At 38.6% G+C, this 19,332-nt stretch overlaps 1 protein-coding gene across 1 annotated transcript; it reads left to right on the top strand.

Moving 5' to 3' along the window:
* Positions 1-2,907: 2,907 nt before the first annotated feature.
* adam28 (ADAM metallopeptidase domain 28) lies at positions 2,908-18,658 on the top strand. The gene is made up of 22 exons (XM_004072890.4): positions 2,908-3,065; positions 6,904-6,998; positions 7,226-7,302; positions 7,553-7,631; positions 7,800-7,876; positions 8,291-8,474; positions 8,565-8,627; positions 9,237-9,308; positions 9,450-9,619; positions 10,011-10,092; positions 10,798-10,931; positions 11,709-11,886; positions 13,676-13,765; positions 14,387-14,582; positions 14,661-14,766; positions 14,861-15,017; positions 15,115-15,195; positions 15,566-15,659; positions 15,763-15,868; positions 15,945-16,038; positions 16,111-16,200; positions 17,912-18,658. The coding sequence occupies exons 1-22, from the start codon at positions 3,008-3,010 to the stop codon at positions 17,942-17,944; spliced, it is 2,316 nt and encodes a 771-aa protein (XP_004072938.2). The 5' UTR covers positions 2,908-3,007; the 3' UTR covers positions 17,945-18,658.
* Positions 18,659-19,332: the final 674 nt, after the last annotated feature.

Genomic DNA, 19,332 nt, shown 5'->3' on the forward strand with positions numbered 1-19,332 from the left:
AACCCAACAATGCCACAAAGTTGTCAGAAGATTGTTTACAGAGGCACTGCCTTTGAGATATAGGATGAAGCCTATGGTTAGAAAAGTGAGCGTTCAGTTCAGTGTTTGTGGATTTTTCTGACATTGAACCAGAGAAATCTAACCGTCCATCAGTAAATTCAGACATCTTTTTTCTGTGCAAACAAGCTACATCCAGTTTGCAATTATAATTATTAACTTGTCATGTTTAACAGCTGAGCACACAGATAGAAGCTTAAAACCTCTTATGTTGGACATATTTTACCACTACAACATCCTTTGGTACACAAGGTGTTGTGTAAATGGGAGAAACTTATATAAAAATCGTATAAAAATCGAAAATCGTATTTTCCGGACTATAAGTCGCTCCGGAGTATAAGTCGCACCAGTCCAAAAATGCATTGTAAAGTAGAAAAAAACACAGATAAGTCGCACTGGACTATAAGTCGCATTTTGACGGGAAATTTATTTGACAAAATCTGAGACCAAGAACTAATAAGTTGCACAAACTCATATGACACAATCATAGCAGACTGTTTATCTCATAACTTCACACTAATTCTTTCTCATACTTATTTATTTATTCCTTTCATGAAGCATCATTAGCCAACTAATACTCTGTTTTCATCCTGTATTTGTAGAAACAGTTGTTATTTTTATTGCATTTCTGAATCTATGAAATCATGGAAAATAGAATATTATGTTCTTAGCCTTCAAGATCTTACTGTAAAAAAAAGTTTGCTGATTCTCTGAGTCACTTAACATACTCTTAACACTTAACATACCTCATACATCAAATTGACCCAGGAACATCATCTCTGTTCCTCACAAATGAACATAACAGGAGGGTTAACAATGTATTTATTTCAATTTATTTCTAATATAAGTCGCTGCGGAGTATAAGTCGCACCCCTTGCCAAACTATGAAAAAAAGGCGACTTATAGTCCGAAAAATACGGTAGTCATTTTCTACCTTCTCCAAAGGCCCAAAGCACTTTACAGTCACAGTCCCATTCACCCATTCACACACTGGTGGCGGCTCCGCTGTCGAACACTGGCGCCAACCAGAGGCAAGGTGGTGTTTAGTGTCTTGCCCAAGAACACTTCGGGCAAGGTGGAATCGAACTTTCAATCTTACGATTGGAGGTCGACCGCCCTACCACTGCACCATGGTATGTTTGTGTATCGGTATTTGTATAAATCCCTTTTATAATTTAGCCTAAACTTTATTTATATGGATTGCATTTGTGCAGTGGTTAGAGCCCTTGCCTCACAGCAAGAAGGCCCCTGGTTCAAGTCCCAGCTGGGGGACCTGAAACAGAACATCATTGTGTGTGTGGAGTTTGTATGTTCTCCCCGTGCATGGGTGGGTCTTCTTCGGGGACTCCGGATTCCTCCCACCGTCCAAAAACATGCTTCATAGGTTAATTGGTATAATCTAAATGTTCCCTGGGTGTGATAGAGTGTGTGCATGTGTGTGTGATTGTGGCCCTGTGACAGACTGGATGTCCCCTGCCTTTTCTCGCAAATGGCTGGGATAGGTTCCGGCAGCCCCGGAACCCCGAAAGGGGAAAAAACGGATTAGATGAGGCATTTGTATCCTTTTTTTTGTTGGACTGGACGGAAATGAAGAATGTAGGAGACAGGGGGTGAGGGCAGAAGAAAGGTGGAAAAGGGGAGTTAAGGAAATCTGGAGGATGATTACAGAGGTGGACGCGGAGGGTACAATCATTAAGCAACAAGATGCTTGAGGATTATCATCGTTACTGTCTGGTGTAAATGTTAGTCAAAAGGGGCGGGGCCTGTCCACACACATCCTCAAATCCTAGCGAGATACCTGTTGGCTCCAAAAACCTACGTTTCACACACATATGCATATAAACAAACACATGTAAAGCATTTTATTCTGTCACACAGACTATTTGTTCAAGGGGAGCGGACACCTGTGGAGCCCAGCCGTCCCCACACGAAGACCCCATTGAAGCGGTAGTGGTAGCCAGCCCCCCACGACACCGGCACAGTATAGCAGATAGAGGGAATCCGCCTGCCAGGCAATCCAGCCAGACACCTGGACCAGGGCCAGCAGGACCGCCGCAGGGGCCCACAACCCCAAAGAGCAGGGAGGTATAGAAGTCCAGCCCGGGACCCCACCCCTGGAGACCCTCCCCCAGCCCCAGACGAGCAGCCCACCACCACCACCACCAGGAAGTTCCCCTCAGTTGCAATTATTGAAATAATTCAATGGGTTTTCTGTTGAAATTCTGCTGGTGGAGTGTTGCAACAGTTTCGCCGCTTTAGCAAACGCAAAGCTGAGAAATAACTGGTGCAAGAATCCTTTTTGCAAACAGACAAGAAGTCTTGCTGCCCTCACGATGCCACAGCCTATAACCCCACGTCCTGAAATGTCCGGGCTGACACATTGGAGCTATTGTCTTCGGACACTTTGTGTTTGCATGTATTCAGTGGGTGCAACAGAGAGGACTGCAGCGGAAGCAGCACTTTTATTGCTCACCAATGCGCCTATATTTGGCCGAGGCTTACAAACCTTACGATTCGATGACGATGTTATGAGTGAGGTAATTACCGCATTGAGCAAATGCTATTACTTAGTCACCCAATGTGTACAGTGTGTCAGTCATTTGATGCATGTGCTCATGATAAATAAGAGGAAAACTTTTTTTCTGTTAAATGACTTGAGGATTCTGCCAAATGCTTGTGTCAAAATGACAGCTGACAAACCTCTGATAAAAGTATAAGAGTGTGTCTTTCACAACAACACCCAGCTGCATTCTTCCTGGATTCTTTTAGAGAAGCTGGAGCATGTTCAAACAGGCTTGGGCGTGTTGTTGATGAGGAAGTGGCTGCGATAGGTCCAAAAGGACGGTGGAAGGTGTGGTCTCACACGAAAAGCAACACTACATTGAAGTTGACACTATAAATCTTCAGGGCACTCACCTGCTCTGTTAGAGTGACTGACTTGCACTTGGAAATGAAACGGACTCTCCTATTGTGGATCCTACTTCTAAATGCCTCGCTGAAGGCCTCAGGTGAGTCACTGGATACCATTACCTCCATTCATCTAGGTAGCTAATTAATAACTAAAGCCTATCTCTCCTGTCCTATTTATTCAAACCATATAGTTGTTGTTTTTTTGCAGGATTAGGTGCTCCTATCAGTTATATTGGAATATAATTCATTCATTGTATATATTAAAAAGGTTAAAAGGGTCTTTTAAACAGTTTCGGGCTAGATCCACAGTTTTTGTGTAACTTAAGAATAGAATAAACTTTCTTGAGGCAACAGCTTTGTGCTGTTTTTCTGGTGGTGTAAGATTCTGCTGGAGATTGACACCTTTTGTTGTGCCACAAAGACACCTTACATAGGCCAAAAGCATGTCAAAAGGCAAATTAAATGAGACAGCTACTTATGGGTGACACACATTGGACGGTAGACTTTGGATCCCAGCAAAGGCACCATCCTCTCAGGTGCTACTGTGTGCCGAGCTAACAGAAAACAATGGAGCAACGGCGAGGAGGAAGAAAATGACGTGTGTTTCAGAAGACCTGATTTCCTTTCATTAAAGTGTCTGTCATTACGAAAAAATGAGAAAATTGTCTTCTTTTTAAGAGTAGAAATGATATAAATGTTGAGAGCAAAATGATGAGAGCATTGTCTGTGAAAAACGCTTACAGTTGGTTTGTGGTTGTTTGGGTTGTGAAGCAACAAACTGTTAAAAGGAAAACTATCAGGAAGAAGGACATTTATTTCTATTCCAGCAGTGCATACCAAGTTTAGTACGTTCAGAGCAAAGCTCTGGATTTGATCAATTTCATTCACATTTCCATAATCTCAAAGCCTTCTGTAGGTCAGTGACAGGCTCCTGTTGATAACTGAAAACGTCCCATGTTGCTCGGCCTTTTTGTTGCGCCGGTAATGTTAGTTTTTGGATTGTGAGGGGCTGTAAACTAGTGGTAGAAAGTGCAAAACAAGTTATGATGTGGAATGAATGGAGGTTCACTCAATTCCACCCACAAATTTTTTTGAAGAATTCCTGTTGCTCTGCAGAAACTAGGTCCTAGAAAACTACACATTTTTTTATTTGGCTAAAGAAGGCATAATCATAGTTAAAAACCACTGGGAATTGCTTAAAAATAGATCCTAAGATGACCATAGAGAGACTTCAGTAAGATCTGGTCATGTGCCTGTGAACAGTAACAAACGAAAATCCCGTAATTACAGAAGGTTGATTGCCCAAGAATCTGAACACGTCACAAAAACCAAAGTGCCCACGGGCGTTTCAGCAGTTTCTTTCAGCAGCTCTTCTTTGATCTCCTGAACTTTAATCAGATTATCCTGCAGAGACGGTCATTTCTTAGAGCTTGTTTTTGTTTTTCCATATCCGATATTTGGCCTTGAAACCTACAACCTTCATTTCACACTAAGATTTTTAGCTTTTTAGGCGGGAATGTAGCCTTTACATCTTCTTTTGTACGCCTTTTAAAAAGTTTTACATAAGAGCACAGGCTGCAACAGAGCACAGGTCTGAATCTAGCTTTGAAATCACTTTTGCAATTGAAAATCTCCAGATAACAATAACCAATTTAAATTCCACACATTTTCAGCTCCTAAGTAAGTTATCTTCTTTTCAGTTCATGTTTGCCTCTCTTTTTCAAAAATGTAATAAATTGTAGCTTTGTGTTTTTAAAGAAAAGGAGCACTTTTGTTTCCAAATGTTATCCTCATGATAGAGGACACATATACAGCAAATAGGCTTAAAATTGCATTTCTGAGTATTATTATTCAAATTACTGCCAATCAGGAGCAGATAAACAATTCCATTGCTCTTTTGTATGGCAAGTGTGCAGCATTAAGCTAGCTTCATAAAAAATGTCCTATTTCCATCCTTAATGTGGTCTAAATTTTAATCAGCGTTTCATTTTGAAAAACATTTTCTTCAGAACATTTTTTCTGGGTGTGTGAAGTGAAAGAAACAAATCTATGTTGCATTTATATCTGAAAATGTGTCATTCAGGTCTGCTGGAAAATCTTGCGTCGATTTCCTAAAGTAGCATTTTAAGCGGGAAGAAACTTCCCCAAGCAGCTTTTTTCTGCTGGTGAAGTAGGTGTGAAAGACAGCTGACTGACGCACACATTTTTAAAGAAGCACACTTTCTGCCTAACATGTGCTGTCATGATGTAAGGAAACTGACTCCAAGCCATTATTAAAAAAAAGAAAAAAGGGTGTCCTACATTCATCAATAGAGGTGCGAAGACTTGTTTTCTTGTGATATTGCAGTCAAAACATGGGACAAGAGTTTCAGCAAGCAATGTAGAATGTAGAAGCAGAATGTGTTTCCACACAAGAAAAGTATATAGAGAGAGAGAGAGAGAGAGAGAGAGAGAGAGAGAGAGAGAAAGAAAGAAAGAAAGAGAGAGAGAGAGAGAGAGAGAGAGAGAAATCAGCTTTAAATTGTATTTTTGAGTTTTTGTTTGTTCAACTTGTAAATCAGGAGCAGATGAAAAAATGCCTTGTAAGTGTGACATACAAGTTACTACGGACTACTACACCGTCTGTAAAACTAGTAAACTTAACTTTTAAAGTCTCAAGAAAAAAAGATGAATCCGTTTGTTCCGCCTCTTTGACTCAATGAGAGATAAGATCAACTTTATTGATATCGCAGTGAGGAAATTCCATTGTTACAGCAGCTCTGGGGATCAAACATTGGCTGCAAAGAAAGGAAAAAATTGAAATGTGCAAAAAATTCAAGGGGAAGGAATATGTTAATAAACTAAAATAATGCAACTTTTAAAAATCTCTTATTATGTACAGATAAAAAAGCCAACTAGAAAAGCAGTGGTGCGTCATTTACCTCTGTTAAGTTGTATAGTCAAAAAGTGGATCAGGATCAGAGGAATACAAACTGAACTCATGCTCTTTGTGGTGGGGGCTTTTTTAAGAGCTGGCAAAGTGAGATACCACTGCTTTGTCTTTGTTTAGGGTTGACATTCACCTACAGGCTATCATCCAAAGGTTGTCTAGAGCTGTATTGTACCTTTAAGTTTATGTTAATGCTGGCTTGACAAGCTTGATGCATCGAATGTAAACAGTGGAGGTTTAAATGCGTGTGTCAACTTCAAGTTAATAGATATTAAACTCTAAAAAACAAACATTAAATAACAAAAAAAAGGTTATGACTGACAGAAAAGAGAAGACAGGCAAATGGAATGTACTATAACGGTATTCTTTTTCGGGTTGCCCTCACTTCTTCCTGAAGCACAATTCTACAGTTTTGCTGTAGTTTAAAACATTCTAAAAATAACAAATTGTTACTTTTGCAAGATTTGTTTTGCTCAAAATGTGCTTAAGTACCTCCTTTAATTTAAATCTGTCAGATTCAAATGACCAGTTTTTTTATCTCACCACATTTTAATTTATTCTCTTTCATGAAATGTTTGTGGGGTTTTTTAACAATGTAGCTCTGTGAGCATTTCTATGTACGTGTTTAATCTTTTTTTGTCTCTCAGTCAGTGTTCAGCACTTTGGGTCTCTATGGAAAATTTAAATGCTTTATAAATAAGGTTTAATATTAATATTATTAATCCTGGTAATCTCCCACCAAAATTTGCCGTTTCGTACTATTTCTGCAAACCTCATGGTGGAATGCGTACTTGGCCTAAATTGTGACTTTTATTTTGAAATCTTTAACCAAACTTTTTTTATGCTCTTCTTTAGTTAATAGAGGGTTTTTTTTCTCCCTAAAATAATACAAAACAACAAACTAGAAAGAGTGCATTGTGTCGGAAGGAGCCTCAAGCCGCACACTATTTAGAGAAAGACTAACTTTCAATGACATTTTTCTCCAATGTGTTTCCTCTTGTTAACAGACAGCCACAGTGTTCAGGTGCAACAGGAGAAGGAAAAGGACTATGAGGTGGTTCGGCCTGTCAGACTGCACACATTAAGAAAAAGAGATGCTGAGGTGCGTTGTTCCAATTGAAACGTATGAAAAACAGTATGGATTACGTCCCACTGATAGAGATGCAGGCATATTGGTGTGTTTGCATGCTCTTGCATGTTCTGGCTCCAAGGCCAAAGATTGGGAAATATAAATGAGGAACTCATCCTCACCCTCAAACGAATTATTTCTGTTTTATTTTTGTGTTGTTTTTTATGAATGTATTTATTCGATTCTGCTTTTCTCTACAGCATTCCAGACCCCCCGTGATTAGATATGCAATGACTGTGGGAGGAAAAGACATTGAAATGCATCTAGAGAAAAATAAGTATGTTTCACAGTTTTTTTTCTGGTTTACAATCTGGCAAGTTAAGCAACTATCGTGTCACAAACTGTCTCAAAACCACAAAACATATCCTGCCTGCTTTTATGTATTTGATCAAATATGTTTAGTTTGTATCATGAATGCACTTTAGGTGTGAAAACCAATCCTAAATTGACTGTTTGTGAGGTTCTGAGGGTTTTAGCTGTGAGAAGAATGCTGACACACGGCCAATTTTTGAATGTAATTTCCCCAGTAAACTTCTCACCAAAGAATACAGCGAAACGTACTATCAAGAAGACGGAACTCAAGTCACCACAATCCCCCATGACATTGTAAGTGTTTGCTGGCAAGTTTCACTTCCACACAGATTGTCGCTATGATTTACAGATCTAGTTTATTTGAATCACATAAAACTAAACATTAGTGAAACTTGAAACAATTCAAAAATGGGCTTTTACTCTTATTTTGGCGAAAAGTAAGGATTTTTGTGTTGTCATCAGGATCACTGCTACTACCAAGGAAAGATCGTCAACGACAGTGAATCATCTGTCAGCATTAGCACTTGTGATGGACTCAGGTGAGGCCTCCGCTGTCAGAGCTGGACTGATGACTTCCACAGGAAAACACACCAGTTATGTCGTTTCAAAAATATTCCTCCAGCTCAGTGTATTTCATGCAAAATGTACCGTAAATACTTTTTATTTTATCCTTTTAAAGATTTTTATGAAAAACTATGATGGAATGACCATAGCAGTCATTTTGACTGTCCTGACATCATTTGTGTATAATTTAAATTGTGCTGAAAAGACCTAAGAGTATTTGGGAGAATAGGTAAAACAGAACACTCAATGAGAATTTGTGTTCCACTGACAACAAACATTATTGTCTAGTAGTTTTATTTTTTGAAATATTCACATTATCAGGCCTTTTCCAATTCATGACAATAGACTCCAAAGCTTTGATTGTAATTTGTTGTAAATCGTTGCTTTAGGGGTTATTTAAGAACATCTGCCCAAAAGTACGTGATCGAGCCCTTGTCTGGCAGTGATGAGGGAGACCATACACTGAAAACCTTCAGTGAAGAAACGGCTCCACCTCCAGTGTGTGGAGTTACCAACAACAGTTGGAGCGAGGACTTCGAACCCCCAACAAGCCGAATTCAATCCAGATTCGGGGCAAGTATTTGCTTCAAAGAAAACAGGCAATTTGACGACAAAGGGAACAAATAATAAAATAAACGTCTTCTCACTTTTTGTACACTTCAGGGTAGATCTATCGTCCAACAACAGAAGTACATCGAGCTCTTCCTTGTTGCTGATAATCGAGAGGCAAGTTGGTTTTCTTTGGTTTACTTGGTTTTCAGAGAAGAACTTGATAAAAGTATACAAATATAAAAAAAAGACATGAGCATGAAAGGGTAGAGCAGTGGTTAGCACTCTCACCTCTCAGCGAGAAGGCCCAGGTTTAAATCCTGGCTGGGTTTCTTTGTTTCCATGTTCTGCTCATACATGTTTGGGTTTGGGCACTCTAGCTTCCTCCCACATTCCAAAAACATGCTTCATAGCTTGACTGATGATTCTAAATAGTTCGTAGGTGTGATTGTGTGCCTGCAGCAGACTGGTGGGTGTACCTCACCTTTGTCCAACAGTAGCCAAGACAAGCTCCAGCAACCCAGTGACCCTGAAAGGGATTCAGCTGCTTTAGAAGATGGATGGATGGATGGATGGATGGATGGATGTTAGGGTACAGTCTAGTGTCCTGCCCAAAGTTAGTCTCTCGGATACTGACATTTTTATTTGGGGGTCGATAAGTAAAACTTTACAACATAAGTTACCATTAAGGTAACCAATATTTTGAATTTTAAGTGTTTTTTAATGCTTGAAATGTCCTGTAAGATCACAATCAGCTGGATTTCAATTTGAATGATGCTGTTACAGTACCTGAAGATGAACAAAGACATGCAAAAGCTGAGGCAGAGGGTGTTTGAAATCGTCAACTTTGTCAATCTGGTGAGTCATCTCTTTTGACTTTTATGGAAGTTTCCAATGCTCGAAACATTTTCATAAACCAACCACAACTTTGAATCGTGTCTATTGTTACAGTCTGGATGATGTCTGTCTGAGAATTCTTCCTCTTTGGTTTACGGGCAGGTCTACAAACCCCTGAAGACCTTCATCGCTCTGGTGGGTTTGGAAGTTTGGTCGAATGGAGATCTAATCGCCATTACCAACCCGGCAGGACAAAATCTGGATGCTTTCACAAAGTGGAGGAACTCCGAGCTGAAAAAAAGGAAAAATCATGACAATGCACATCTCATCAGGTGTGACCAGCCTCTGCAGAGAATCCACCCTGTGTTCCATCGTTAAATATGACAAAATATTTCTTGTAAGATGTTTGCAGTGAGTTTAATTCAGGATATTGCAAATTCTTCCTTGATCTGAGCTCAGGGTGTACTAAACGTGACTCTTGTCATCACACCACATTGCGTAACCTTCAGACTTTTCAAGAGTCTGGCCGCATGATAAAACTGGTGTCACAGAATTTCCTTTTTTAAGTCAACTTCTCTAAATTTAGGCAAGTATCATGCATAGACATTGAAATACCAGAGAAAGGAACAAAAATGTCTTCACACTTTTCCGTAAACAAACAGAAAACATGAAATCGTTACACTATTTGTGTGTTTGTGGACTGAAATATTGTTGTTGTTTCAGTGGCATCGACTTTGAAGGATCAACTGTGGGTCTCGCTTTTGTTGGAACTTTGTGCTCAGATCACTCAGTTGGGGTGATACAGGTAAGGTGGTCACAGCTGTATTGATTCTGCAATCTTTAAATTCATAACACATAGCTTTTTAACTTCTGTTTTTTTTTATTAATATCCTTTAGACGAACTTAGCCATTTTTTCTACCATTAATAGTTAAATTCTCATGCACTGATAGTTTTTTTAGTGTTTCAAACAAGCCCTTGCATTTTTGATTATTCAGATAAAGGTGATGTTTGGTCAGTGCAGAGACGTTCTTCATTGTATTTTATTTTAAAGAAACTATTTTGATGGCAGAGAAGCATTGGACATGTTATGTTATGCAAACCAGTAAAATGTGATAGGAGCCCAACTATTGAGCGAAAAAATGCAACTGGTCCCACTCTACAATTGCAGTATACAACTTTATTTTTAAAAATGTACAAAAATATGATCAAAACATTGACATTTCCATCAGCAAATGACTTTTTTGTAATGAATTGGATAAAAAAAAAATCATAGTTAAATCATTTTTCTTGTTTTTTTTGGGTAGCATTTTGAAATTTCATTTGTGAATTGGAGCTTTTTACATAAATGTAAACAAATAAAAAAAAATATTGCCGTCTACGATGCAGTCATGCACGGATCATAAAGTGCTATTGGTTTATCTAAAAAGCTTCAGCATGGTTCTTGTCAGATAATTTTTGCTAATGACATCAGAAAATCTTTGTTCACATAGCTCATGTCTTTTCATAAAGGATCACAACAATAACGCCATTGCAGTGGGGGCCACGCTGGCTCATGAAATGGGCCACAACCTAGGAATGAACCACGACGATTCCAGTGCCTGTGCTTGTGCTGGAGACAGCTGCATAATGGCTGCTGCCCTCAGGTAAACATGGAAACCATGTGAAGCTAAAGTACCCAAAAAGTATTCGAGATAAGAAAAACAGGAGCTGCCCTGACGTTGATTTTACTAACAAAAGCAGGTTGTTACTTATCAGATGTTTCTTATCAGGCCTTTTTCCATCTCTGCTTTAGGCGAAAGACTGTCAAAGCTCACAGGGTTGACTCTGATTGCTTTTCACGACAGGGAGATACTTGTAATATTATAACAAAACATGATATGATAACTGAATTAGGCCTTTATTAGTCTGAATTCTAAGATGTTCTTCTGTAAAAATATTCTGACAGTGTTTTTGTATTGTGGTTGCAAATAGGTTCAGGATGGCAAAAAACTGGGAAGACTGGCATTGGTTATCATGAATTCTCATGAATTTTTTTTCAATAATAATTTAAACAATAAGAAAAATAAACCAGCAAAAGAAACATTTTCTGTGGTTGTGGTGTTGTATTGAGCACAGAATGAGTTTTTAAACATAAAAACACAAAGAACCTAACTAAAATTTGATTTTAAATATATTATTTCCCAAATTCTAAAAGGAAAAATTGCCATCAATACCAAAGCTATGTCTCTGCTTGACAATAAAATGAATAAATGACAATTGTGACAGTTAATTTTCCTGTTATTATGGCAAAAGTTTGCAAAGTCATGATTTAAAAGCAAAAATCCAGCAGAGCATTTGATATTTAAAACAACGAAATTATGGATATTCCCAACACATTTTTTTGTTATTAAATATGTTTCTGCCTTTCTTTTTTTGTCCAGCTGGAATGTACCTCGCTCTTTCAGCAGCTGCAGCAGCAGCACCTATGAGCGCTACCTGACAGACCGCAGCCCCAGCTGCCTGCTCGACAAACCCGACTATAAGAGCTTGGAGACACCACCAGTCTGTGGAAACGGTTTCAAAGAGGAAGGGGAACAGTGTGACTGCGGCACGCTGAATGTAAGAGAATTTGTTCTGTTGCTTTAGGGGCATGTAGGTATCATATATAACACATGAAAAGATAGAATCTAGCAAGAATATGACAATACCTTTAGGGACTCTTATTTTGAAACAGTAAATCAGAAGATTGCTATTCCCAAAATAAATTTGAAAAAATAATTAAGGTATAATTGTCATGTGTGGGGGGTGGCTCGAGAGCCAGTTGGACCCAGAAGCAGAGGCGGAGGCACGAGGATCAGGGACTAGTGGGTTTAATACAAGAAAACAAACAAAAAGCGCTGCAGAGCAGGTTCACAGAACAAAAACAAAAACTTACTTGGCGAGGCATGAAACGTGGACGAGGCAAGAGACAGGACCATGGACTAGACAGGACATGAACAACATAACAGAGGTAATGAACCAGCACAGGAGGAAGGCAAAGACAAGACTTAAATTCAGACAGGGCAGACAAGACACAGGTGGACACGATCAGGGCTGATGGGGACCAAAGGAAGTAAAACTCAAGAAACAAGACAAGACAGGACCTTTCAAAATAAAACAGGAAACAGAAAACAAGACAGAACAAGAACTAAGACGAAAAACAAGACAACAAACTCAAAACCATGACAATAATATCTCTATCTTGTTTTCTTCTGCTTAGTTGTTTTATTTTAATACATTAAAATGAAAACTAGACAGTAAAAGTGATTAAATGTTGCATAACTTTGGGTAAAAACATTCAATAAGTCAATTAAGCAAGTACAACATCATACATGAGAAATAGTTACACAAAAAAGTAATAAAAGCACATGTGCTAACCCAGATTAACTCAGATTTTCCTGTATTTCTTTTCTCACTCCATTCTCACATATAGCAGGTCTTGTCAATTTATTTTGAAACCCATTCTTGTCAGGTTTGAAGCATTGTATACAAAGCTTCATCAATATTAGCAAAGTAGATTTTAATCCTGCGGGAAATTTGCTTTTGTTGTTGAAATAAATCATGTATGAAAAAGGACATTCTCAGTAAAGTAATATATAAACAAATTCAGATTTCCTCATAGGAGGTAAAAACATTGAGAACAATTTTTGTAGAATATTTTGGAAAAAGATTCATTCAATATATTGTATCCATGTCAAAGGACTTTAGACATCATGGGGAGGGGTGGAAATGAATATGAGGCATTTTTCCGACATGCTCACAATTTGAGGCTGTTAATTTGGTAATGTAGTTTAGAATTTAGTTTAACCCAATTTCCCAAGCTAGGATCAATAAAGTATCTTTATCTTATCTAGAATGGTGAAGATGCTTTCTTTTTTCCTTTGTATTTGCAGTCACAAAACTGGAAAACACAAAACTTACTTTGACATTTCTAGAATTGTTGACAGTTTTGGATTGCACAAACATTATGATGAACTACTTTTAAGCAACAATTGGCTTTCGTTGCAGAAAACATTCCGGTCTGCATCAAGTCTGATCCTGCTCTGTTATCCCCTCCAGTCAAATGTTGCACAGACAGAAACTCTGTGGCTCTGGGTGATATTGCTGGGTTATATCCCTCCTTCTCTCATTCCTAGAAAATTTTTGGCTGTGCAGGTGAAAATACTCTCTGGCATGTGGCGGTTAGTTGTTGCTGATTGAAGCTCATAACAACTAGATGCAACCTGTTGAAGTTCAGCTCCTGCAGCCCACCATTTGCAGATTGAAATGGAAACAGACAGATGAAAACAACACATATGAAAGAGCGGAACAAATAAATGTGTTACAAAAGTGTGAGTACTGTGGGCTAAACCCAACACTGTCTTCCCAGGAGTGTACAAACCCATGCTGCAACGCCACCACCTGCAAACTGACAGAGGGGTCACAATGTGCTGAAGGACAGTGCTGTGAGAACTGTAAGGTGAGTCAGTAACACTCTACAACAAGCGGCCCTTTATTAACAGTAGGTCATGCATGACTTATAATTACGTAACCGTTAAATTAAGTGTTTTCAATCAGGTGTATGCATTACTTTGGATTACTTAGTGCATTACTTACGCATAAGTTAGCAGTTTATTGTAAAGTGCTTCTGGTGAGTCAAAATAAATCACATCGATGATGATCCACTGCTTTGCAAGTCTGCCTTTTCTCTGAAATGCAAAACTTCGGCTAAATGTTTCTATGCCCTCTAGTGGATACTTAAGAAATTACAGTTTTTTAAATTTTATTTCTGAATGGCTGACCCGTAGCACACTGTTGGAGAAAAGAAAGTCATAGTTAAAGTGGCTAATAATTAAGTTATGAGATACTCTAATAAAAAGGAAAGAACAAGAAAACAGAAAGAAAATACAAGTTGTTTTTATTTTTAAAGACCTTTTTTTACTTTGCACTTTTACTCTGCATTATTTGTGATATTAAGCTATACAAAAGGTTCAAAATAGCCAACACAAGTATTGTTTGTATTGTGTTGTTTGTGCCTGTTAAGCTCTGCTTGAGTTACATGCTTGCATTATTCTAATTTGTGGCATTTTCTGTGCTGCAGATCCTGCCCACCACCAGAGAATGCCGTAGGCAGCAGGACGACTGCGACCTGGCAGAGTACTGTGACGGGAAAAGCAACACCTGTCCGGAGGACGTCTTTGCTGTGAATGGGCTCCCATGTGACAGAGGCCTGGGGTACTGCTACAACGGGCAGTGCCCACAGAGACCTAACCAGTGTGTGAAGATGTTTGGAGGAAGTATGTGCTCTGTTTTTACTGTTCTGATAACATTTAAAAATTCATGAATCAGCCTAAGAGACCTTCACCTGTGCTTAGGTGCCACTGATGCCTCACGTTCCTGTTACCACTTCAATACCAAAGGACAATACTATGGCTTCTGCAAACGCCCCTCAAACCAGGTGTACATCCCCTGCCAGCAACAGTGAGTCTAAGCAGAACAACACAGTCACTCTGCAGTCCGATCAAACATGTTTCAGCTGAAATACCAGGAACTAAACACTCTGATTCACGTGCAGAGATATTTTGTGTGGAAAGCTCTACTGTGAAGGGGGCAATGATAACCCAAACTATGGCCGCATGTTCACAATCAACAACTGCAAGGGATCTTTTTCTGATGATTACACCAAAGATTATGGACAAGTGGACACAGGCACTAAATGTGGCGATGGAATGGTAAACTCTTCTCTTTTAAAACTTTCCCAACCTGACAAATCTTTAAACACCTGAATCCTCTAAACAAAGTCATATTTGTGTTTTGTGTCTATTTAAGGTTTGCGGTCAGAATGAGTGCATGGAGCTTGAAAAGGCTTACCGAAACACAAACTGCTCTGCAAAATGTGCAGGACATGGAGTAAGTACAAGCGGAGTCACGGCCATTTTCATTTTCAAGCAATCTGAACTTCTTAAAGATTTATTGAAAAATTATGAAACAAGAAAAACCAGGATTCTGTTCTTCAGAGTTGATCTTTACAGTGTTTCACTGCACAAAAGCTAAGCAGTGAAACGGAAGTTTGTTGAATCATTTATCAGATCAACCTTTCAAAGTCCGGATTTACTTAATAATTCTGCAATAACACAATCGAGAGACGTAAGAAAATAAAGCTGCAAAAGTTCAAATTGTTCAAACTGTTCATTCTGATCTTTTAAACCACTAATTATTTCAGTACCATTAGATGCCCCAGTAATACCAAAACCCATTCAAACAAATGTGTTTTCTGTAGGTCTGCAATCACAGAAGCGAGTGTCAGTGCGAGCCGGGATGGTTACCGCCATACTGCAACATACAGGATGGAGAGTTCCGTGCGCTTTCAACTGGTTAGATCCACTAGCAGATGCTTTTAGGCAGAATCCTGAATTGATTCTGCCGCATCCTGTTGCATTGCTTCTCCTCAAACTGCTCTGTGTTCCATTTCTGCAGGAGCAACGGTTGCTATTGCACTGCCGATTATTCTAGTGATCTTAGGGGTCGTTCTTGGTGTAGCAGGGTTCATGTGGAAAAAGCGGCAAGGCCCCGTACTACCAAGGTGTGCAAAGGTTTCTTATTAAATGTTGTGGTGTTGTTATTTTGCAGATCTGAGGCATGTCTTTTTTTTCTAACAGCACACATGTTCAGAAGAAGAAGGGACCTGTGAACAACGCTCCTCCATATGTAAGCAAGCGGCCACCCAGCGGTCAGCCTATGCCTGTCAGAGAGGTGAGGGGGTTGTGATAAATGTGCAAAATGTGAACAGATGAACACATTTCTAACCTTTGGATGAAATTTCAGGCTCCAAGGATAAAGCCTAAAGTTGCACCACCACCACCAGTAGGGAAGAAACCTGCCCCCCAGAGTCAAAGTTATCTAGCAGCACGACAGGTAAAGTTTTCAGATTTTGGCTGACACATTGTTGGCCAACTCTGAATAATAAAGTGATCTTACAAAAGCAATAAGCCTCCTAGAAAACTGTGCACAGGCAATTTTATTTGAACTTTCCCACACTTTAATGTTGCTGCAAAAAGTTTAAAGTATAGTCCTAAAACTAGGGGAAAAAACAAGAGCTACATCTTAAGGTCAGAAAAATCTGCCTAAAAGTCTACACAAGTTTTCTTTTGGTTTAAAGGAGCTGTATGGACGAAATAAGCCAAATCCAGGCTGGAAAAAGGGAGTTCTTTTACTAGGAAGTGAAACTTGATAGTCTTTGTACACAAAGGCATATTTAGTGAACGGCTAAAACCAGTTAAGCACAAACATCTGACTGCCAGCTCTTAAACACGGCGGTAGAAAAATGATAGTCTGTACATCTGCTTGAGAAGAGTTATCTGAAGACTCAAATATTTCTTTAGAGGCATGTGGGAGAAATCAGCCCGACAGCTTAGTTTGACTAACGAAAATAAAAAGTTAGATAACAATTTTTTCAAAGGACTGTGTGACTAGCGTATCTCCATTAACAGAAGTCTGTTTTTTTAGTTAATTTGTTTCTTTTGTTGTATCGATCTGTTACGTTTGTAATTTATGTTCAGTGTTCATTGTGGGGGAAAAAAACAACAAAAATGAAATAAAACTTTTCAAACAAGAATTCCCTTTTTAATAATTGTAAATTACTTCCCATTAATGTGTAGAGAATAACTGAAAAACGTCTTACCTTAAGTCCTTAAGATCTATGAGTCCACTTCCTTTTAATACATGCCATCACAGTTATATTAATTTCCTCGTTCTTTTGTTTTCAAGTTTCCTTTCCAAAAATGTAAAATAAATTAGTTTTTTTCAGTCCTAAAGTCTCACTCCGATCAAGCATTCTCAGTGGTCTTTCCACCCTTGTGCTATCCTATGACCCCACCCTCACATTGACGTGTTCTCCCTACCATGACAAAGGTGGATAAAGGTGGAAAGATTTCATGTAATCCATGGACACCAGTGAAGATCACAAATCATTGGAGAAAAAAGTTCAGCGCTATGTCTTGGGGGGTCTAGATGACCCAACTCTCAATGTTAAAGTGCCAAGGATGGCACAGAGGTTAATTATGCCGTAAACACAGAACACAGTTTCTGCAGAGCAGCAGTAGAAAGTCAGGCGGGACTGGTGGTGCAGAGTAAGCCAACCCACTTCCCATCATCCATCTGTTTACACGCTCTACCGCTAGCTTAAAGCCCCTCACAACCCCACCTTACTGGTGCAACAAAACTGGGGAGCAATGCTGGCCGTACATATCTCCAACTTCACAGCTACAAGCTTTTTCCAACAACATTTTTTGCCATCTGCTCCTAATTCACCACAATTTGACTAAAGAAATACTCAGAAACGCCACTTTAAGCCTCAATTTTTTAAAGATGTATATATACATACATATATGTCCTTCATCATGAGAAAATGCCACAAGAACATGTTAAAAACACCAAAACATATTTTTTTTCGGAGCGGGTCTTAATAAAAAAACTAATGATTATAAATAAAGACTTCATTATGTGCATACAGCGAATGATAATTCTAAATAAAGTGTTTTTTTAATTTAAATATTCCGAAGTACTGTAAATCAAATAAAACTAAAGTTATTCATGGATCTGTCTTTCCTCTTTTTTTTTTTTCCAGGCTCTGAGACCAGTTCCTCATCCAAAGGTCTGATGTATAGATGTAGCAGCTGTTATACCAGGGGGGGGCATTTTTCACCGTCCATCTAATTCACGGGGCAGAGCCTCTTTTTACCCCAGCAAGCAAAAACTGGACTGTTACGATTGTGCCACAGAATCAGAACTTCATCACACTTTTTTTTTTTGTTTTTCTTTCCTCTTCCTCCTCCCGTTTTACCTGAAATGTCAGCCATACGTAGGTTTCTGTCAGAATGTTGGAACAGGAGCAGTCCGCGCAAAACGGTTCTAATCTTCAAACGCTTGGCTCGCTCAGTGAGCGAAGACGCTCAGATCGTCTTGGATTTGACAGTGAAATATTTCTAGCTGTCTATAGGGGTCATGAGTTTGAATGTTGTGGGACAGCAAATGTGTCTGAAAAGGTTTGTTTTTATCACATGTCAGGTTTTAGGGGAAAATACTGTGAAACCAATTTTTTGTATTTTTTAAATGTTTATAAAATATCTGTATTTGCAAAGCTGTACAATACAAATTGTGTACATTTGCAGCATTTTAGAATTGCAGCCTTTTAGAAATAAATGTCTTTAATAGTTTTCTTGAAATAGTGAGTAAATTATGTTGAAAATGTCTGCTGCTGATTTTTATGTCATAATCAAAGCTTAAGACTGAAACACGTGGTAAACTTGTAAGTTAATATATTTCAGTGTATCTTGTAAATGCATATTTGTACATTAAACATACTTTAACAGTTTTTTCATGTATTTATCATAATTATGGTATACAAATATTTATAAATTACAGAATTACTTATTATAAAGCAGTGTTGTGTACTCTTTTACAGCTGTTTGCCTTCTTGAAAACAGCATAAAGAGGTTCTTTATATAAGACTGATAACCTCTAAAAGTAGAGTTTGATCAATCATGAGCAAATATGAATGAAGCAAGGATCCATCCATTATTTATGTCCTTTTTTTGGTCCAATTATCGTTACTGAGGCTTATCAGGCAGGTCCATCCCGGCCAGGTTGCCAGTTTCTCTTAACCCTTGTGCTATCCAATGACCCCACCCTTACATTGATCTGTTATTCCTACCATGACAAAGGTGGATGAAGGTGGAAAGATTTCATGTAATCCATGGACACCAGTGAGGATCAGAAATCATTGAAGAAAAAATCAAATCAAATCAAATCAAACTTTATTTATAAAATAGCGCTTCTCATGCACTTTGTGCAGCTCGAAGCGCTTTAACACTAAAAACAGTAAACACACAACATTACAATAAAAACCCCAACCCACCCTTCACCCTTCCCACTCCCCTCCATTAAACCACATGACCCATGGCTCCCACGTACAATGAAATATGACTATGTAACTGTAAAAGAATAAATAAATAAATAAATAAATAAATAAACAAACAAACAAACAAG

The sequence above is a fragment of the Oryzias latipes genome, chromosome 9 (genome assembly GCF_053564925.1).
Source record: "Oryzias latipes strain Hd-rR chromosome 9, Olatipes_Hd-rR_3.1".
In the NCBI taxonomy this organism is placed as follows: Eukaryota; Metazoa; Chordata; class Actinopteri; order Beloniformes; family Adrianichthyidae; genus Oryzias; species Oryzias latipes.